Below are 19,651 nucleotides of genomic sequence, written 5' to 3' on the forward strand. Positions count from 1 at the left end.
CTCTGGCCTGGACATTTATTGGTCCACATACATCAGTATGTACCAATTCCAGTTGAAGTGTGGCACGATTTCCTTTGGCCTTAAAAGACCTCTTAGTCATTTTACCCTCCAAACAAGATTCGCATACTGGTATTAGTTCAAAAACCAGGGATTTTAAAATCCCACTCTTGACCAAACCTTGTATCCTATTTGAGTTAATATGACCCAATCGTAAATGCCAAAGATAAGTTTCATTTAAAACCTTTCTTTTCTTAGATGAATGAATATGCTCATCATCTCCTAATTCAACATGATTAACTTCATGAGGTATAGGACTAAGGAAATATAGACCATTAAATAATGTACCGGAACATATAAACGAAGATGAACTTCTTATTGAAACTGAGGAATTAAACTGAACTGTCAAACCATGTTTAACCAAACAACTAACAGAAATTAAATTCCTTTTAATATCCGAAACAAATACGCAATCTTGTAAAACCAAAGTTCTATTATTATCAAACGATAAAACAACTTGTCCTTCTGCTAGTGCAGACACAAGCTCCCCATTTGCAAGCTACAACACTCTTTGTCCTTGACTGATGGGCAAACTATGCTTGAACCACTGCAAAGAGTAACAAACATGGTTAGTGGCTCCTGAATCAATGATCCATTTATCATTGTAATTCTCCACTAAACAAGCCTCAATCACAAGTAAATTGCCCATACCTGGTTTGTTCATACGTGGACAATTTTTCTTCCAATGCTCATTTTTTTGGCACTCGAAGCACTTACCTTTTGGCTGCTTCATTGCAACAGGTTTGGCAACTGGAATACCTTATCTCTTCTTTTTCTTTTCTTGTTACCCCTCTTGGGTTTACCCTTAGGTTTAACAGAACTCTCAGCAACAAAAAATGCATTTTCCTGCTTGACCAGAGACGGATCAGCACTCTCAAGCTCATGCATCAGCTGAGTAAGATCCATATTCAACTTGTTCATATTATAACTTATTTTGAACTGGTTGAAGTATTCAGGAAGTGATTGTAGAAGCAGGTCAACTTTCACCTCCTCGACAAATTTGATTCCATTGTTATCCGCTTGCTTGAAGTTTGCTATCATTGCCAAACAATGATCCCACACACTTCCTCCAGTCATAATGGTCTTGGTAACCGCAGTCAGTGCATTTTGCCTTGCTGAACTACTAGAAGTAGCAAACATGTCATCAAGAGTCTTGACCATTTCTGCTCCACTCTCAATCATGCTCACTTGTTCCTGCAGATGATTGGCGAGACTGGCCAGAATGTAACAGCGAACTGAAACATTTGCCTTCTCCCAATTTGAAAAATGGGTCTTTGTTGCCTTAAACGCATTTTCAGCAGGTTGTGCTGGCTTTGGAGTAGTCAGGACAAAATCGAGCTTTTCAAATTGGAGAACAATATCCAAATTAGTTTTCCATTGTTTGTAGTTTTTACCATCCATAGGTTTTCGACTCAAGATAGTAGCTAAAGGATTGAAAGACGACATTTTCTGAAAAATATTCAAAGCACACATATTACAAACATGAATTGCAATAAACAAATTAATCGCAAGTAGATTCTAATAACTAATTTTTGTTTTATTGTTAACAATCCTTCAGTTTATCTTTACAAGGCTTACGATGGGCAAGACACTTATAAAAACTAAAATTGTTATTTGGGTCTTCGGTGCCATTGTCAGAGCCTCGATGGGAGGTTAACAATTTTACCAAAGTTGAATGTTATTAACCATTGTTTAATTTTGAAATTATCCTTAGTATCCAAGTATTGCCGACGATGGGCCGTACAATACTTTACTAAAATTTGAAATTATTAAGGTTTAATCTAATGAGATCTAATTATTCTTATCCAATGGGGCTTCAGCAATAATCATCTCACTAATAAACCCGTAGATAGAGCCCGCAGGTTTTAAAATTAATTACTTAATTTAAAATCTTCACCCATTCAATATTTTTAAAATTTTAGAATTTTCCAATTTCCAAGATTTTATTTAATTTGGGAGTAACCTTTGTTTGATTTCAAAAACTATGTAAGTAAGAGCGCCGATGAATGTGCATCACTTAGCTTATCTGAATTTGAAATCATTAAGGTCCTAAAATTCGGTCATGATAGGCAGCGTGTGCTTCACACAATCATGGTATCATGATTCTGGTATGCAGCATGTGTTTAACACATGACCATTTTAGTAGACCCACAAAATACTCGCAAAATAAAAGAATTCTCCTAGGAAATTTTAAAGATCATTTGTCTTGATCTTAATTGTCCAAAATTAATTAATTCAATTATTAATCTAGATTTTTTAACAAAAATCATAATAATTATTAATTAATTTTTTTAGGATAATTTAAAATCAAAATAATCCCATAATAACTATCATACTAGTCGCTGAAGCTGAAGACATAATAGCTACTATGCTCATGTAATTTTACAAGTTATGCAACAATATGGCACCGCCTATTCTATATGGCATGTTATCGCAATAAATCATGTTATCAATCATATATTTCATCCAATCATACAATTAAGGTTTTTATTATGCCTTAATTATAATAAAAACCTTAATCCATGGTTTCCTAAAAAAATAAAATTACAAAGTAATCAAATAGAAAACTTTTGCCACTGATTTGCTCCTTTCCTTATAGTCCATAGTTTCTGATTCAAGCCTCTTTATGGTAACCATGGGCCCAAAGGTCCAAAATACCAACTTTTGGCGAGAAACCCTAAGTCAACTTTCAGGAACCCTAGCCGTCACGTCTACTGCGCCGTCACTCGAACTCATCTCAGCACGAAAATCCAGGGGAAGGACCACCTTGAAGAGACGAATCTGTCGCCTCCGAAAATACTGCAATCAGAGCTGCCATGCGCCTCCACGCGCCGATTTTGTACCGGCGAGTGAGGCCCACATGCAGCCACTTTAGGCGGCGCGTGAGGGCGCGTTCGGCCTCCGTTCGCGATGTACTTCCGACCACCGTTGTGCTTGTCATTTTGTCCTCTTTCATGTGATGTGGTTGGTTTCTCAAATCGGCCACCGGAAGGTCATGAACGTGTCAAAACAGTGGCGATCTGATACCAATTGTAGGAGCAATTGTATCTGCGGAAGCGTATGAGACCATTGTGATTTGAATGTATAAGGATCATCATGGTTTTATCAATTACCTCTTTGATGGAACAGATGTGAGATGATGATGTTGCACACGCTTGAGTCATTTACGTTACAGCACGAACTCACGAACTATTGTGGTAAACTTTCTAAACTATATCTCGAGGAGGAAAGACAAGTGTGTGGGCACTATACAGATCTAAGCTTGCCTCTTTCTCTCAAAAGACCTAGGAAGCTGATGACTTAAGTAGTACAATTTATGTGGGTTCCAAAAAACCCTAGCTCATTGAGCTCTTCTCATACTAATAGCCCATTTGAGCTTTAGTAAAAGAGCAAACCCAACAATTGGAACTTCTTTTATTTTTTAAGGCAAAATAAAATGAAGATAAATGTTGTATAATAAAAAAGAGAGTAGCTTAGATAATCACCAAACTTTTAAATTAACTGGTACAGACTGTTGCAGTTTAACCGTAATTTTATTAAAATTTTGATAGGAAGAGTTTTTTCGAATCAATTGTCCGATAAAAATATTAATAAAAAAAAAACTTAGATAAATATGATATTTATGGTGGCGGAAAGGATAAGTGGGGCTCCGGACTAGTTTAAAGGCATGAAGAAGTGAAGAAAACATATAACCATCAATTCAACACAAATCACATCTCTTTGTTCTTATGCTTTATTTCTTGGCCTTTATTCTTTTGTTTATAACTCTTTTTTAATTCAATTCGTGCCATATGTTAATGCAATTTACCGTCCCTTCATTTATTGCCTTCATTTAATTTTAGTTTACTAACACACTAGGTGCTTTCTTTAGTAATCTACGATTTGAAAGCTAAGGGATATAGTTCCTCCCTTAATGCATTGTCGTGGAAATTATTGGTGCAAGTTATAACAAGGAAAAATCATAAACACCAGTAAATACATAAAAATATATAATTATAAACTTACTTAGTTCCTTGTACTCTTTTACAAAATTCTACTCTTTTTTGGCTACCATCTTAGTGTATGTTCTGGACCGGTCACTTTAGTCCAATTCATTAGGTCGATTATTGAGGTTCATATAACAGGTTATACTTTTACATTCCTAAAGTGAGATATTTAGAGAAGATCTTGTTTTTCTACACAGCACACTTCACATCTCATGTATCAAGCGAGTATACTTTTCTCTTACCTAGTGGAGCCCACAAGGACATAATGGTTACCACTCATTCTATCATTTACCATTAGGTTTAGCCATTGCTGAAGCGCCTTTTACATGCAATTACAAAGTTATTGAGCTTCTGAATTCACTCCATCCAAAGCCTTTGCGTGAGAGACCACTCTCGTTGACTTTTCATTGAGCTTAGATTTGTACCTAATCTTCATAAATAACTGTTACACTTTAACATACTACCTATGAAGCACAGACACTTCAAAAATTCTGACGTGTCATGTCCGACACTTTTTGACACTCTCGAACACTCTGACACTTCCCGACACTCTAACATGTGTTATAGAAATTCAAAAAATGATTCAAAGGTTAAGTTGCATTAAGTTTTTAGTTTCAACTATTAGATTCGTTGGATTACGATTACCATTTTATTGAGTTTAATATAAATATTTGGGATATTTTATGTTTCTTTGCAAAATTTATGAATATTATAAGTTTATATTCATTTTTTTGTTAAATTATTGAATATTAAATATAATATATACTACATAAATTAAAAATATTATTTAATATCAAAACGTGTTCTAACGTGTCGAAATCTAACATTTTTTAGAATTAACATGTCGGAGTGTCGTATCATATCGTGTCACGTGTCCCGTGTCAGTATCGGTGCTACATAGCATAGTACATCCTTTGAGGGAAACAATTTCGTCTCCATCACCTAATTAATAATACAGTATGAATTTTTTCAAATAAAATGAGTTAGTATATATTTATATTTACAAATTTATCTAATTATTTTTATAATATAATACATTACTAATTACCATTTTTCTTTAAGATAAACTAAGTTCATTGATTCATTGATTTTCATAGCAATATTTTGGAGTTTTTTCATTTCGCTATGGAACTACAATTTCTTACATTCTCGAGTTTTGTCTTATATTTGAAAAAGCAGCAAATATCTTCCAAGAACCAGTTTGGCAAATCTTGGAATGTCAATACCAAAAACTTGATTAGAGGCCTATTAACAATTATCATTTGATTAGAGGCCTATTAACAATTAACATTACAAGATTGTTAATAACAATTATCACCAAAAACTCTAGAGTAGCAATACATTATTTTAGAAAATGATCGTTTACTTGCCTTGGGGGTTGTGTTTTTTAAAAGAAAAGAAATAGAAACAAGGAATAATATTTTTGTTGAACTCAATACGAAAGGTGACAAAGAAATAGAATTAAATTAAAGACTAAGTGGAGAGTTGTTAGATTGAAAATGAAATCTGATATCTAAAACGGGAAGAGTTAATTGAGTATTGAAATTAAAATGTGTAATGGCGCACTTCTAAAATTTAATGAATTCTATTATCGGAGGCAAGTTGTCCACTTCATTTTTGCAAGTTAAATTTACTTGTAACTACTTGCATGATTATGCACTTAACAACCAAACATCTGAATATGTTTCTTCTTTGGTGGTGAAACTACATATATAAATATAAATGGAATAGAAAACACAAAATAATGCAAATCAACCATTAATTATTAATAACGACCTTTTGCATATTAATGATTAATAAATGGCACTTGTAAGATTTAATGAATTTAATTATAGAAGGTAAGTTGTCCACTTCATTTTTTAAGTTAAATTTAAGTGTAACTACTTGTATGATTATGCACTTAACAACCAGTGGAAATAACATCTGATAATGTTTTATTTTTATGTTAGTTGTGACTAACACTAAATTGAGAATATTATTTCTTATTGTTAAAAGATCTTAATGTTTCTGATTTTACCACACAAATTTTTTTTCTACCACTCACATATAAATAAGTGGGTCCCACTAATTTTTTTTTTCTCTTCTCTTTACAATGTAAGAAACTCATTTTTATATGAATGTGGCAGAAAATAAATTTCTACAATAAAAGCAAAATATTTTTTCCTTTAAACAAACAAATTCGAATTGACTAACAGTTAAAACAAAATCTTAAAGGGTACTCTAGATTGAAATAGGTAATGCTGATTATAATAACCCTCACTAGTAATTGTGGATTTAATATTGAAGAATAATTAGAAGTAAAAGAAATAAAGTCACCTTTGGTGAAAAAGAGAGTTAAAATGGCAGTTAAGGGATAAAAATGCGGGTAAATAAAGTTATCCAAAAAGTGAAAATAAAATAAAAACGTGACTAGAAAAATATTCTAGTCTATTGGGTAAAGTTTGATAATGAATAGAGGTGGGTAGATAGATGAACTTATACCCGCTGGTATAATGAACTTGCTTAAGTGACTAGGGAGTCACTATTCTCATTCTCATTTCGTGACTTATACGGGAGGCAGAGACAGAGAGCATGAAAATGAAGAAAAGAAAAGGATTTTGATGGAAATCTTCCAAAATTCATAACTTGAGCTAGAGACCTCCAAATTACTTCGTTCCAAAGCCAAACTTGTGAGAAATTTTGAGAGGAATCCATTGGTACTAGTATTTCTGGGTGGGTTTCACTGTAGAGAGAGATCTCCTCCTCCAAAGATTTCGAATTTCATGAAAAAGATGGATTTTGATGGAGCTTGAGGCCATGGGAGCTTAGATACTCATCTCTCCTTTGTTTTAGAGTGCATTGTGGTAAGAAATTCCCTTCCTTTTCATGTTTTTATGAAGATTGAATTTATGGTTTCATTTTGAAAATTTGGTTTGATTGAGCATGTTAGAGCTTGATTCAGGTTTAGCTCATGTTGAGAAAAATGTTTAGATGAGAATTTTAACGGTGAAAATGTATCTGAAAAATTAAAGATACCATATTTTTGAATAGTGTTGTATACGTGAATAGTGACGTATACATGAATAGTATTGTAGAGATGAACAGTACCGTATATATATGAATTAATGAATCTTGAATTAGAGGTGTGTGATAAGCTTGAATTTGATGGACTAAAGCATTGGAATCATGAAGTTGGCATGAATTCCTTTATGTGCCTCTTAGCCATTTACAAAGGAAGTATGTGCTATGAGTTACTGTTTTACAAATCGAGCATACTTTTATGCGTGGAATAATATTCTAAGGTGTATGGACCTTCGCTTTGGTGAAATAAAAAAGAAAATAAGGTAGCTCCTTTGTATGACCTTAAAATGAGTTTTAGCCATTTTCAAAGGAGGTATATGTTCGGAGATATTATTTCGCAAAGTGAGAACACTTATATGCGTAAAATAATTTATATAGGTGGCTAAGCTTGGGTTTAGGCACTAGACAAAGAGAAATCTTATAGCTCCATTGTAATGGGCATTCTGCCTTAAGTTGGGACTATCCTAAGACTAAGTGAATGTGTGAAATTTTGTGGGGATTTATTGAACAAAGAACCACCCACTCATGACTTAATATGATTAAGTAAAAAGAAAATAAACAATAAAGTGTGTGTCTTGTATATTTACATGGCATTATATCATTTTATTGAGTTTTGTGTTGAATTCCTTCTCTAGGTGTACCTAGGGACTGTGAACGTTTGGATTCTCGTGGAGCATGATAAGTAGCTTGTTCTTCAAGTAAGCAAATTGTAAAGCTCCAAGAGGTAAGCTCTATGTTTATGGGGTTCGCTCCTACTTTGTGTTCCGCCATAGTGTACGGACTGTGGTCAGGTTGTATGATATGTATGAGATATATGATATAGATGCATTCATATAGAGCTATATGATAATATGATATGTTTTGTTTTGATGTATTTACTTTGATATGTGTTAATATGATATGTTTTGTTATGATATGACTTCTGTAATATGATTTGTGTAACAATATCTGGCCATTGATTGTATAGTACCCGGATGTTCGCTTTGGGGTCCTCCCTCGGGACTGATGGTGTACGCCTTTGATATGTTCTGGTTCCGCTTTGGGGTCCTCCCTCGGGAACACGTGCGTTGATTTCCGCTTGGGGTCCTCCCTTGGGAATGACTGCGTACGCCTCTGATATGTTCTGGTTCCGCTTTGGGGTCCTCCCTCGGGAACACGTGCGTTGATTTCCGCTTGGGGTCCTCCCTTGGGAATGACTGCGTACGCCTCTGATATGTTCTGGTTCCGCTTTGGGGTCCTCCCTCGGGAACACGTGCGTTGATTTCCGCTTGGGGTCCTCCCTTGGGAATGACTGCGTACGCCTCTGATATGTTCTGGTTCCGCTTGGGGTCCTCCCTTGGGAACACGTGCGTTGATTTCCGCTTGGGGTCCTCCCTTGGGAATATCTGCGTACGTTTCTGATAAGATATGTGTATATGTTTTGTTTAGTTATGATATTTGATTATATGACATGTTTTATGGGATATGTATGATGATTTTGTAAATGATATTTGTTACGTACGTTGATTTCCGCCTGGGGTCATCCCTTGGGAACAATTACGTACGTCTCTGATATAACACGTTTTGTTTTGATGTGAGTATTGTGATGATTTTTGTAAAAGATATTTGTTACGTGTGTTGATTTTCGCTTGGGGTCATCCCTTGGGAATGACTGAGTTTGTCTTTGATAAGATATGTATATATGCTTTGTTCAGTTATGATAATTGCTTATATGATGTTTTGTATATTATGTATCTGATTGTCATGCAGGAAGTGAGCCCAGGGTATGGAGGGTTTTCCATAAACCTGGAGTTTACTAGAGATTCGTCTCTAACCCCGTTTGGGGATATGATTTCAGGAACACAGTTAATTGAAGAGCCTCATGGGACAAGGACACTAACCGTGGCTAGAGGTACTAGTATGAGGATATGGAGTTCTGGGTGGTCGGATGCTACTATTTGTTTTAGACGTATTTTTGGAAAAGATGTATTGTTGCATAGTGTTCATATTCGATACATGTACATTTATGTATTCAGGCATGATGATATGACTATGTAGTATTCAGTTATGTTATGTATTGGATTGCATGCTATTAGATTTGTGGCACGGAGCCAAGTTCAGCATGCGCCCATAGATGGGTATCTGAGTATCTTTGCATGACTGGTACTTCTGGAAATATATATTGTTTAAACTGTCTATCAGGAACTCTTGAGAGTGGGATTGGAAAATCCCCAGTTGTCCGATTTACAGAGGTTACTCTGTCCGATTTTCGTCCCCGTAAAATAAGAATTAAATTAGAAGAAGTATGCAATGTCATATGTCATGTGAAAAAGGATTAAAGAAAAAGAAAAAGTTAGTTCGTATTTTTGTAAGTTAAGTCTTCCGCTGTTTCTGTTAAGTATCATATGCATGTTAATTGAACCGGCTCGAGGCCGGGGATGTTACACTGATGGAATGGCAGAAACATAAAAACAGTGAAATTTTATTAAAATAGTAAAAGGTACAACTTTAACTTATCATATTTTCAAATGCAAGCCTTCCTAAAACATAAGATAAAACAATTCTGTAGTGGCAATGTTGATCACATTTTTTCATCACAGGGAAGTCCAAAATATTCTTCAACATGGTGGCATGTCTTCAGGTGGAGGTAGTAATTTTTCATCAGGTCCTTCTCCATTCATCACAATAAACACTGTCTCCATACCCCAAGAGAGGTGGCGGTCAAAATGGCAATGCATAAACCACACTCCTAAAATTGAGTTTACAAATTCATGCAACAACAGTGAGTCGTGAGCATAGAAAATGAAAATGGAAATCAGCAATTAAAAATGAACAAGTTTTCCATGTCACATACCTGGGTTACCAGCCCTGTACCTAATGGTGGCCCAGCCATTTATAGGCACTAGCACTGTATTTATAAGAGGAGGGTCAATGAGATTGTACTTCATGGGGTCCTTGTGTTTATCAAAATTTCCAAACCCATATCCAACAGCATAGAAACTGGTTCCATGGAGATGCATAGGATGGTCTATCCCAGCAACCAAGTTTGTCCCTTGGAAAACAATTTCCACTGTTGAACCATATTTAATAACTTTAACCTTAGTTCCTCGCTTTGGGATCTCAAGGATTAAAGGCAAATATTCTGCGGTGAAGTTAAATACCAAAGGAGGAAAACTGGGAAATCCCCTACCAAACACCCCATTGATATGGTAGTAATAGGCTTCTAGGATATCAATGCTGGGGGCTTCAAAACTTATGTTGTTCATGCTAGCAGCAAGACGTGTACCATTTGGTCCCTCACAGGTTTGGCCTTCAGGGCATGGGAGTGTGTTAACAGAAAGGGTGGAAACTATATGAGTGGTGATATTAATAGGGACTTTGTAAGGGTATGTCTCAGGTAAGCCCCTAATGCTACGATAGTAGTCAAAAGCTGCATTTGTATCATTATAGTAAGGAAGATAAGGTAATGAAGGAGATGAAGTTGGAGTATAATTTCCCGAGTAGTGAAGCCTAGCTGTGGTTGTGGTATTATCAAAGCCAACTAGAGGTGAACTTGAATATGCCCTTGCAGCCATATAGTAGTTATCAGGAACTTGGTTGGCATACAACAATGCATCCACCGTTTGTCCTGGAGAAATGCATATGTAATCTCTTGTCAATGGCTTAGTGTAGCTGGCATCAGCACCAACAACCGTGAGGTTGTGTTTTGAAACAGAGAAAAAAAGAACCAGATTCATTGCAGCATTGACAATGCGCAGAAGATAAGCCTTGCCATGATGTACATTTAACTTGAATGTTTCTGAAATTCAAAGAATATGCTCGAATTAGTGACTATGAAATCAAAATACGTATGTCTAAAATTACAAAATAGTTAGTTTTTCCTTCCATGATCCATGAATATGAACATATCAGTTCCATAATATGCTAGTGCTTGTGAAATTGAATTTTAATGCCTACTTGATTCTGAGCAAGGAAACAGGTCACCAGGTTGACCATTTATAGTGATAGCATCTGAATCATTTGGAGTTCCTCTGGTTCTAATAAATTCATCATAGACATCCTTGATTTCACTCTTCCACCATTCTCCTATGTACAAAAATAATAAACAAATAAGTAACCATAATAAATAAATAAAAGGGTAGGACAACTGCAAAGGATTTCATACCTAATATGATGGGCACTTCTGCATTAGGTTTGGGAAAAGGGTAGGGTGTACCCTTTCTTGGATAGACAAAGATAGGTCCATGGACAGTAGCTCTTGCCCAGTCACTATGAGCATGCCACCATACGGTTCCTTCCTCAACAGAAAAAATCAATTTCTGCCTGAATTTCCCTCCAGGTTTTATGGGGCATTGAGTGATGTATTCAGGGCCATCTGACCATGGATTACTTGGCTGCTTAACTCCATGCCTGTCCACAAATCAGTTACAAAGTCCTAAAATTAATTTGTTTTCATTTGTTTCCCATATAACTTCAAAACGCCAGGAGTAAAGAAATCTATACCAGTGCAAAGTGATATTGAATTTTCCCTTGTTACGAACATTAACATATACTGTTTCACCTTTGTAGGCTCTAATAATTGGCCCTGGAAATTTTCCATTCACAGTCAATATTGTTTTTGTGCTGCAGAGTCTTGTATAATGAGCTTCTTTGACCTACAAAAGTAGTCAAATTAGCTATTATTACTATAGACTAATCTGTTAGCCATGGCCTAAGAAATCACTTAGATAAACATAAAATTGCATGTGCTTCAAGAGGAATTACATAGCATGTAATCTCATGCAACAAGAGTATGGAGGGAAACAGAGAAAAAATTATTGAAAATTATGTTGATTTTGCAATTGGCACATAATGGTTAGGATGAAGTGGAACTCACAACAAATTTGTATTCATTCAATCTGTGGGAACTAACTCCAATGGAGGAAAAATACCAGAGAGCTTGAAGGAAGAAAATTTTCCTGCCAAGCCACATTTTCGTGATAGAAAAATGTTCAACTTCTGTTATGTTAGTAATGTTACATAGCTTAAATAGACCATAGATTACTTTATTGAGTGATGTTATTTTTATGAAACTCTTGGAAGAATGATAGCAAGATCAGGAATATTTGAAATTTATGCACCTATATATTAAAATGTCCGTATGGGAAATGTTATATTTACAAACTTTTTATTTACAAACTCTTACAAACTATACTATGTCTGACCGGTAAGACACTCTTGAGTAGAGTATTACCGGTTAGACATAGTGTAGATTGTAAATTTGTAAAAAAAAAAATTGTCAATATAACTCTACTACCGTATTATACGTATTTAAGTCTGTCAATATATTTTGGACAATAGCGTATTCCAATAGTCTTTTTTTTTTTAAAAAATTATACCTAAATTTTATCATTTAACTTTCACGAGGAATTTGAGTAATTTGTAAGAGGTGATTACAAGCCTACATCTGTCATTGCAACCAAAAATTATAAAAAGGCTCATTCTTGATCCACATTTTAAAGAGATCTGCCTCCGCTACTATTGTATAGTTATATATATTGAGATAAATATTGGTAATATTGATAATAAAAAAAATGATGTCTTTCAAATATAAAATGCCTAGGAAGTAATTATATAAATATATAAAATGGCTATAAAGTAATTAGTGATAACACTCGTAAGATTCATCATTGATTATGTAAGTATTAAGGCCAATTTTTGTTATAATATTTTTTTAAAAAAATTTCTAATTAATTATTATATTATTATTCCAATACAGCTAGAAACGTAGTGACACACGGGTATCAAACCGCAGCTTTAATGAAATTCTATAAATTTTGAGGCGCTTTCAGCCCCAGGATACGGCTCGATCCCTACCATATATAGAGGCAGCATGAGTATGCTGGACAATGCTGCAAACTGCAGGTAATTTCTAAAAGGGAAGGGAATTCCTTCTTGCGTAGGTTGTTGCTGTTGAGTGTTGACCCAATTCTTCTTATGATCACCTAACTTGTTGTTAGAAGAAAAAGGTGCATGAAACGAAAGTGTAAGGTGCATATGTGGGAGTGTATAAGAGAAGAGAGAGGATTGAAAAGAGATATAAAGAATACTAAACGTACCTTTCTCATGTGTGTGTATATAAAGGGAGAGAGAAAAAATGAATCATAATCATTCAAAGGCGAATCAATTAATATAAGGAAATAATAAATAAAATGATGTAATTTTGGGTGACCGGAGACAAATATATCTCAACTAAAAATATTTTTCTTATATATATATATATATGGGTAAACATTTCAACAGCAACTTTAGATAAGCTTATCTACAGCTGTCATTTTTAACTATATTCTCCAAGGAGAATATAGTTATAACGTTAAAGTTGCTCTTTTCTCTCTCTCCACGTCAGCAAAAAAGTTCTGAAAAGTAAATGAGGAGAGAAAAAAAAAGAGCAACTTTAACGTTATAATTGTATTCCCCCGGGAGAATATAGTTAAAAATGACAGCTGTAGAAAAGCTTATCTAAAGTTATTGTAGAAATACTTTTGCCATATATATATATATATATATATATATATATATATATATATATATATATATATATATATATAGAGAGAGAGAGAGAGAGACACAGAGAGGAAAAACATTTACTCATGTTGCATGGAAATTCAATTCTCATGTTTGTCATCTTTCAATTTGCGTGCAAAAAATTTCTTTTCTTTTTTATTTTTTAATAAATGTGGGGCCTACCACTAGTTGAGTCACAACATGAGAATTGAATTCTTCTGCAACAAGAGAAAATCAAACCCCATATATATATATATATATATATATATATATATATATATATATATATGAGGATGGTTCTTTTGACTCCAGAGTAAGACTTTTAAGTCTTACTCTCCATCTCAGCTGTTGATGGACGGAAATCAACGGCTAGGATAGGGAGTAAGACTTATAGAGTCAAATGATCTCTCTCCTATATATATATATATATATATATATATATATGAGAAAAATATCTTTAGTTGAGATATATTATCTCCGGTCACCCCAAAATTACATCATTTTATTTATTATTTCCTTATATTAATTGATTCGCCTTTGAATGATTATGATTCATTTTTTTTCTCTCTTCCTTTATCACTATTGATCTATCTTTGTACGGTTATGATTTAATAGCCGAAGATAAAGTTAGTGAGAGAAAAAATGAATCATAATCATTCAAAAGCTAATCAATTAATATAAGGAAATAATAAACAAAATGACGTAGTTTTGAGGTGACCGATATAAATATATCTCAAGCAGCTTGAGAAATATTTTTCTCATATATATATATATATATATATATATATATATATATATATATATATATATATATATATGGGCAAGTTATATTTACAAACTTTTTTGTTTACAAACTCTTACAAACTACACTAAGTACGACCGGTCATACTTTAATCATGCAGTGTACGACCGGTCATACTTAGTGTAATTTGCAAAAAATGTTTGTAAACGGATCCTATATATATATATATATATATATATATATATATATATATATATATATATGGGTTATGATATTTTACACCAATGTAAGTTATACTCTTAATCTTATCCGTTAATCTCACTTATATCTAAGGGCTCAAATTTTTTAGTAATGTGAGCGAATGGATACAAGTGGATCAATGGTCATCTTTGAGTATAAGACTTCTAACTCTTACACCGGTGTAAGAATATCCTGCCCCTATATATATACGTGTGTGGCAGGATCCTTTGACACAATCGTGTCAAATTTAAAGTTTGAGACTTCATCTGATAGCCGTTAAATAAAAAAAGATCAATGGTGTCACACGCTTACAAATCAGAGTCGTCGATCTTTTTTTATCTAACGGCTCTTAGATAAAGTGTCAAACTTTAAATTTGACACCGGTGTCAAAGGATCCTAGCCCTATATATATATATATATATATATATATATATATATATATATATATATATATATATATATATTATATTTTGACTCCAAAATAAGACTTATAAGTTTTTCTCTCCATCTTAACCGTTGATTCCGCCTATCTAACTGTTATAGTTTAGAAAATCCTACTAATTAATTAATTATTAATTACATTATAAATGACAATTGTTGATTTTCGTCCCTAACGACTGAGAAGGGGAATATATATATATATATATATATATATATATATATATATATATATATATATAAGGGAGGATCCTTTGACACTAGTGTCAAATTTGAAATTTGACACCTCACCTTAGAGTCGTTGATCTTTTTTGATCTAACGACTTTTAGATGAGGTGTCAAACTTCAAATTTGACACCGGTGTCAAACGATCCTGCCTCTATATATGTATGTGTGTATATATATATATGTATATATATATATATATGTATGTGTATATGTATATATGTATATATATATATACTATGTTGCACCGACACTGACACGGGACACAAGATACGACATGACACGATACTCCGACACGTTAATTCTAAAAAATATTAAATTTCGACATGTTAAGACATGTTTTTAAATTATATAATATTTTTAATTTAAGTAGTGTATATTATATTTAGTATTCAATAACTTAACAAAAAAATAAAGTTAAATTTTGCAAAAAAACATACTATATCCCAAATGTGTATATTAAACTCAATAAAATCGTAATCATAATCTAACGAATCTAATAGTTGGAACTCAAAATGCAACGCAACGTAACCTTTGAACCATTTTTGAGTCTTTGCAACAAGTACTGGAGTGTCGGACACGACACGTCAGAATTTTTAAAATGTCGGTGCAATATTTTTAATTTAAGTAGTGTATATTATATTTAGCATTCAATAATTTAAAAAAAAAAGTTAAATTTATAATACCCATCAATTTGCAAAGAAACATAATATATCCCAAATGTTTATATTAAACTCAATAAAATCTTAATCATAATCTAACGAATCTAATAGTTGAAACTCAAAATGCAACGCAACAACCTTTGAACCTTTTTTGAGTCTTTGCAACGAGTATTGGAGTGTCGGACACGACACGTCAGAATTTTTGAAGTGTCAGTGCTTCATAGTATATATTTATATAAGAAAAATATTTCTCAAAATGCTTGAGATATATTTATCTCCTGTCACTCAAAAATTTCGTCATTTTGTTTTTTTATTTCTTTATATTAATTGATTCACCTTTGAATGGTTATTATTCTTCTTTTCTCTCTCTTCTTATCACCATTGATCCATCTTTGTACAGTTATGATTTAATGGTCGGAGATAAAGTTATCTGAAGCATCTTGAAAAATAATAAGTCCATATATATATATATATATATATATATATATATATATATATATATATATATGAAACAGGATCAACTTACACCAGTGTAAGAATAATAACTCTTACGCTCAATCTTAACCGTTGATTTCCGTCCATCAAACGACTGTAATTAGCTGACTCGTGGGTGAACCTATTGGAGAATGGGCATTGGTGATCTCGGGTAAGACTAGCACGACTCAGCTACTTGCATGGAGATGCAAGGTAGAGTCCTCGTGAGCTACAGACATGGAGATGTCTTAGCTGACTAATGGGTGGATCTATTGGAGAATAGCTCGCAATGTTTAAAACTTAAAAAATACATTTTGTATTCTTTTTTTTCTTTTGAACTAATTATGACTTCAAATTTGACCATATAAGAAATAATTTTAAAATGTGATTCCTCAACGCAAATTTGACCATATCAGTCACGATTGGAGCAATATATAGGTGCCTCGCAGTTCATGCTATAGCGGATGAGAATAATCTAAAAATCTGGAAGAGGCTTTGGTCTTGGAATGGTCCGCAGAAAATCAAAATTTTTGCTTGGAAGATGGTGCATCAACGCCTACTAACGAAATGTAGAATTGCTCAATGGAGTGGAGCTGATAATTTATCTACGTGCTGTAAGAGGGAATCTAAATCATTAATGCATTCGTTAAGGGATTGCACAAGTGCTAAAAGGGTGTGGGAGATTCTTATTCCTACTACCTTTGTATCAAGTTTTTTTTTTTAAGGAAAAAGTGTGTCATTTTAAAAGATGTAAAATTATGTCATTTTAAGTGAGAGAAATAAATAAATCATTGAGGAGAGAGTGAACAAAAAAAAATAAAGGTGTGGGTCCTACACTTTGGAGAGAATGAAATGACACCAGTTATATCATTTAAAAAATCAAACACTTTTCTCTTTTTTTAATCAGGAAACAGCGTCGTGGTTATTTCTAATTTTGTGGTACCTATTAACTAAGATGTACCGGATGGCTGGTTAACTACCTTCCTCTCAGCTTGCTGGAAGATCTGGAATTGGACGAATAAGGTTAATCAGGGTGAAGAGGTGCCTCCCTCAGAGGTCAAGATTAATCATATTAGGAGGCTAGCTATGGATGTAAAGCAAGTAGGAGTGTTCATCAACTGATCCAAACCAATTCAAATCGCGGTAACCGAACCAAAAAACCGATAACCAAATAAACCGAAAACCGAAAAAAACCGCAAATTTTAATTAGATTGGATCGATTTTTGGATTGGTTGATCCAATCCAATCTGATCCAATATATTAATTTTTCTCTACCTACTTGGGCCTTTTCCCCAATCATAGCCCAAAAATTTCTAAACCCAAGACACATTAATCCATCAACTAAATCCAAGAAAAAACCTAATCACATCTCATTAACAAAATTTCATCTATGTAGAACTTCATATCTTATAGTAAAAAAAAAACTATATTATCGTTTACTGATGCTTTTGTATTTCTAAAAAAAAAATTACAAAGCCAATATATACAAAATATGTTATTTGCACAATAATCATGAAACAAATTTTAGGATTTTCAAAAACCGAAAATCGATCCAATCTAAACTGAAAAAAATTGGATTGGATCGGATTGGATTTGGAAAAAAATCCAAACCGAATAGATGATTACATGATCAAACCGAAAGGATTGGATCGAATGATTTTTGCTTCTAAAACTGATCCAATCCAGAACGCAAACATCCCTAGAAGGAAGCGTATGCTAGTAAGGGGCTGTAGTCTAGAGCGAGGCTTAGTCAAATTAATATAGCCTGACAATTTCCTGGTGAGGGTTATGTGAAGATTAATACTAATGGAACAGCGCGTGAAAATTCTGGTTTAGCAACATGTTGGGGTGTGATCAGAAATTCACAAGGTATCTGGTTGAAATTCTGGTTTAGCAACATGTTGGGGTGTGATCAGAAATTCACAAGGTATCTGGTTGACGGGGTTTGCTTATAAGCTGGGGTTCTGTTTGGCATTCAAAGTAGAAATCTAGGGTATTTCGCATGGTTTAGAGGAAGCTTGAAATGCTGGTTTTAGGAAAATAACTCTGGAAAATGACTCGTTATTAGCTATCACTGGACAAACCAGATGTGATGTAGCAGTCCGTGAGATTCGTCTTATATCTCCTATACGTGTGATTGGATGGCCAACTATTTACTAAATCCATTTGAACAAGTTGATCAGATCTTCTTTGAGGAGCCACCAGGAGGAATCCGTTTACTTTATTTGGCAGACCTTGCGTCCGTTGGGAGGGAACAACGTACTGTGTCCCTTCCTTGTTAGACTTTGTTTTCTTTTGTTTGGGCTTTGCACTTTTGATTACCAAAAATAAAAAAATAAAGTAACAACACTCTACAAACCTGAAAGATTGCATGCTTTTATTTTCAGTTTTAGTAATCTTAAGCTCTTAACTCTTCAGGTGAATTCCTGCAGCCAAACATCTTAGACGACCTTATCCATAGGGAAATTATTAGACGACAGTGTGTGAGGTACTGTGATACAGCCCAGCCCACTAAAGTAGGGGTGTGCAAAAAAACTGGTTCACTTGCCCTGCCCTTGATCCGACCTTGACCCGACCCATAAATACCCATATTTTTTGAACTGGTTTAAATACTGACCCATTTTTATTTGGATCAGTTTTAGACCTGACTCGTTTTAATATTGACCCACTGACCCAAAACTTGACCCATACCCATTATGTGAAAAAAAAAATCACAATCACATTAAAAGAAAAGTTTTAACGTAAAACAATTACGTCAAAATTTTTTATGAAAAATATTTTCATAAAAATTTTCGCAAAAATTTTTGACGAAAAATATTTTCATCAAAATTTGTGACTAAAAAACATATCGGTAAAAAAATTTGACGGAATATTTTTTTTGTCAAATTTTTTTACGAAATTTAAATTTCGTCAAAATATTTCACAAAAAAATATATTCATAAAAACTTTCGACGAAACACATTTTCATCGAAATTCTTTGACGAAAAAAATTTCATCAAAATTCTTTACAGATTTCAAATTTCGGCGAAAGTTTTCGACGGAAACATTTTCGTTAAACTTTTTGACAAAAAAAAAATTCGTCGAATTTTTTAGCGAAACACATTTCTATCAAAAAATTTCGACTAAATATTTTCGTCAAGTTTTTTGTTAAAGAATATATCCATCAAAATTTTCAACGGAACACATTTTTGTAAAAAAATATTCGTAAATTTTTATGACAAATATATTTCGATAAGAAATTTTGA

At 33.5% G+C, this 19,651-nt stretch overlaps 2 protein-coding genes and 1 long non-coding RNA gene across 3 annotated transcripts; 1 reads left to right on the top strand and 2 right to left on the bottom strand.

Moving 5' to 3' along the window:
- Positions 1-786: 786 nt before the first annotated feature.
- Positions 787-1,503, bottom strand: LOC133313983 (uncharacterized). Its single transcript, XM_061515409.1, has one exon. It carries the CDS (start codon positions 1,501-1,503, stop codon positions 787-789), a length of 717 nt encoding a protein of 238 aa, XP_061371393.1.
- A 5,096-nt stretch (positions 1,504-6,599) lies between these two features.
- Positions 6,600-9,200, top strand: LOC133313974 (uncharacterized). The gene is made up of 3 exons (XR_009751884.1): positions 6,600-6,886; positions 7,739-7,827; positions 8,941-9,200. It is a non-coding gene; the product is annotated as an uncharacterized LOC133313974 (long non-coding RNA).
- A 500-nt stretch (positions 9,201-9,700) lies between these two features.
- Positions 9,701-12,054, bottom strand: LOC133314002 (laccase-15-like). The gene is made up of 6 exons (XM_061515434.1): positions 11,959-12,054; positions 11,586-11,737; positions 11,248-11,492; positions 11,040-11,168; positions 9,937-10,881; positions 9,701-9,831 (listed from the first exon to the last, which is right to left on the bottom strand). The coding sequence occupies exons 1-6, from the start codon at positions 12,052-12,054 to the stop codon at positions 9,701-9,703; spliced, it is 1,698 nt and encodes a 565-aa protein (XP_061371418.1).
- Between the last annotated feature and the right edge of the window lie 7,597 nt (positions 12,055-19,651).

This window comes from Gastrolobium bilobum, unplaced genomic scaffold (assembly GCF_033153095.1).
Source record: "Gastrolobium bilobum isolate Gb01-03AN ecotype WA unplaced genomic scaffold, APGP_CSIRO_Gbil_v1 utg35590, whole genome shotgun sequence".
In the NCBI taxonomy this organism is placed as follows: domain Eukaryota; kingdom Viridiplantae; phylum Streptophyta; class Magnoliopsida; order Fabales; family Fabaceae; genus Gastrolobium; species Gastrolobium bilobum.

Bases quoted from the DNA above. Each gene is read 5' to 3' on its own strand.
- LOC133313983 (XM_061515409.1), bottom strand. From the start codon at position 1,503: ATGTCGTCTTTCAATCCTTTAGCTACTATCTTGAGTCGAAAACCTATG.
- LOC133314002 (XM_061515434.1), bottom strand. From the start codon at position 12,054: ATGTGGCTTGGCAGGAAAATTTTCTTCCTTCAAGCTCTCTGGTATTTT. The intron at 11,738-11,958 runs GTGAGTTCCACT...CTACTTTTGTAG, and splicing joins TGAATGAATACAAATTTGTT to GTCAAAGAAGCTCATTATAC. The intron at 10,882-11,039 runs GTAGGCATTAAA...TTTGAATTTCAG, and splicing joins GTTTCCTTGCTCAGAATCAA to AAACATTCAAGTTAAATGTA.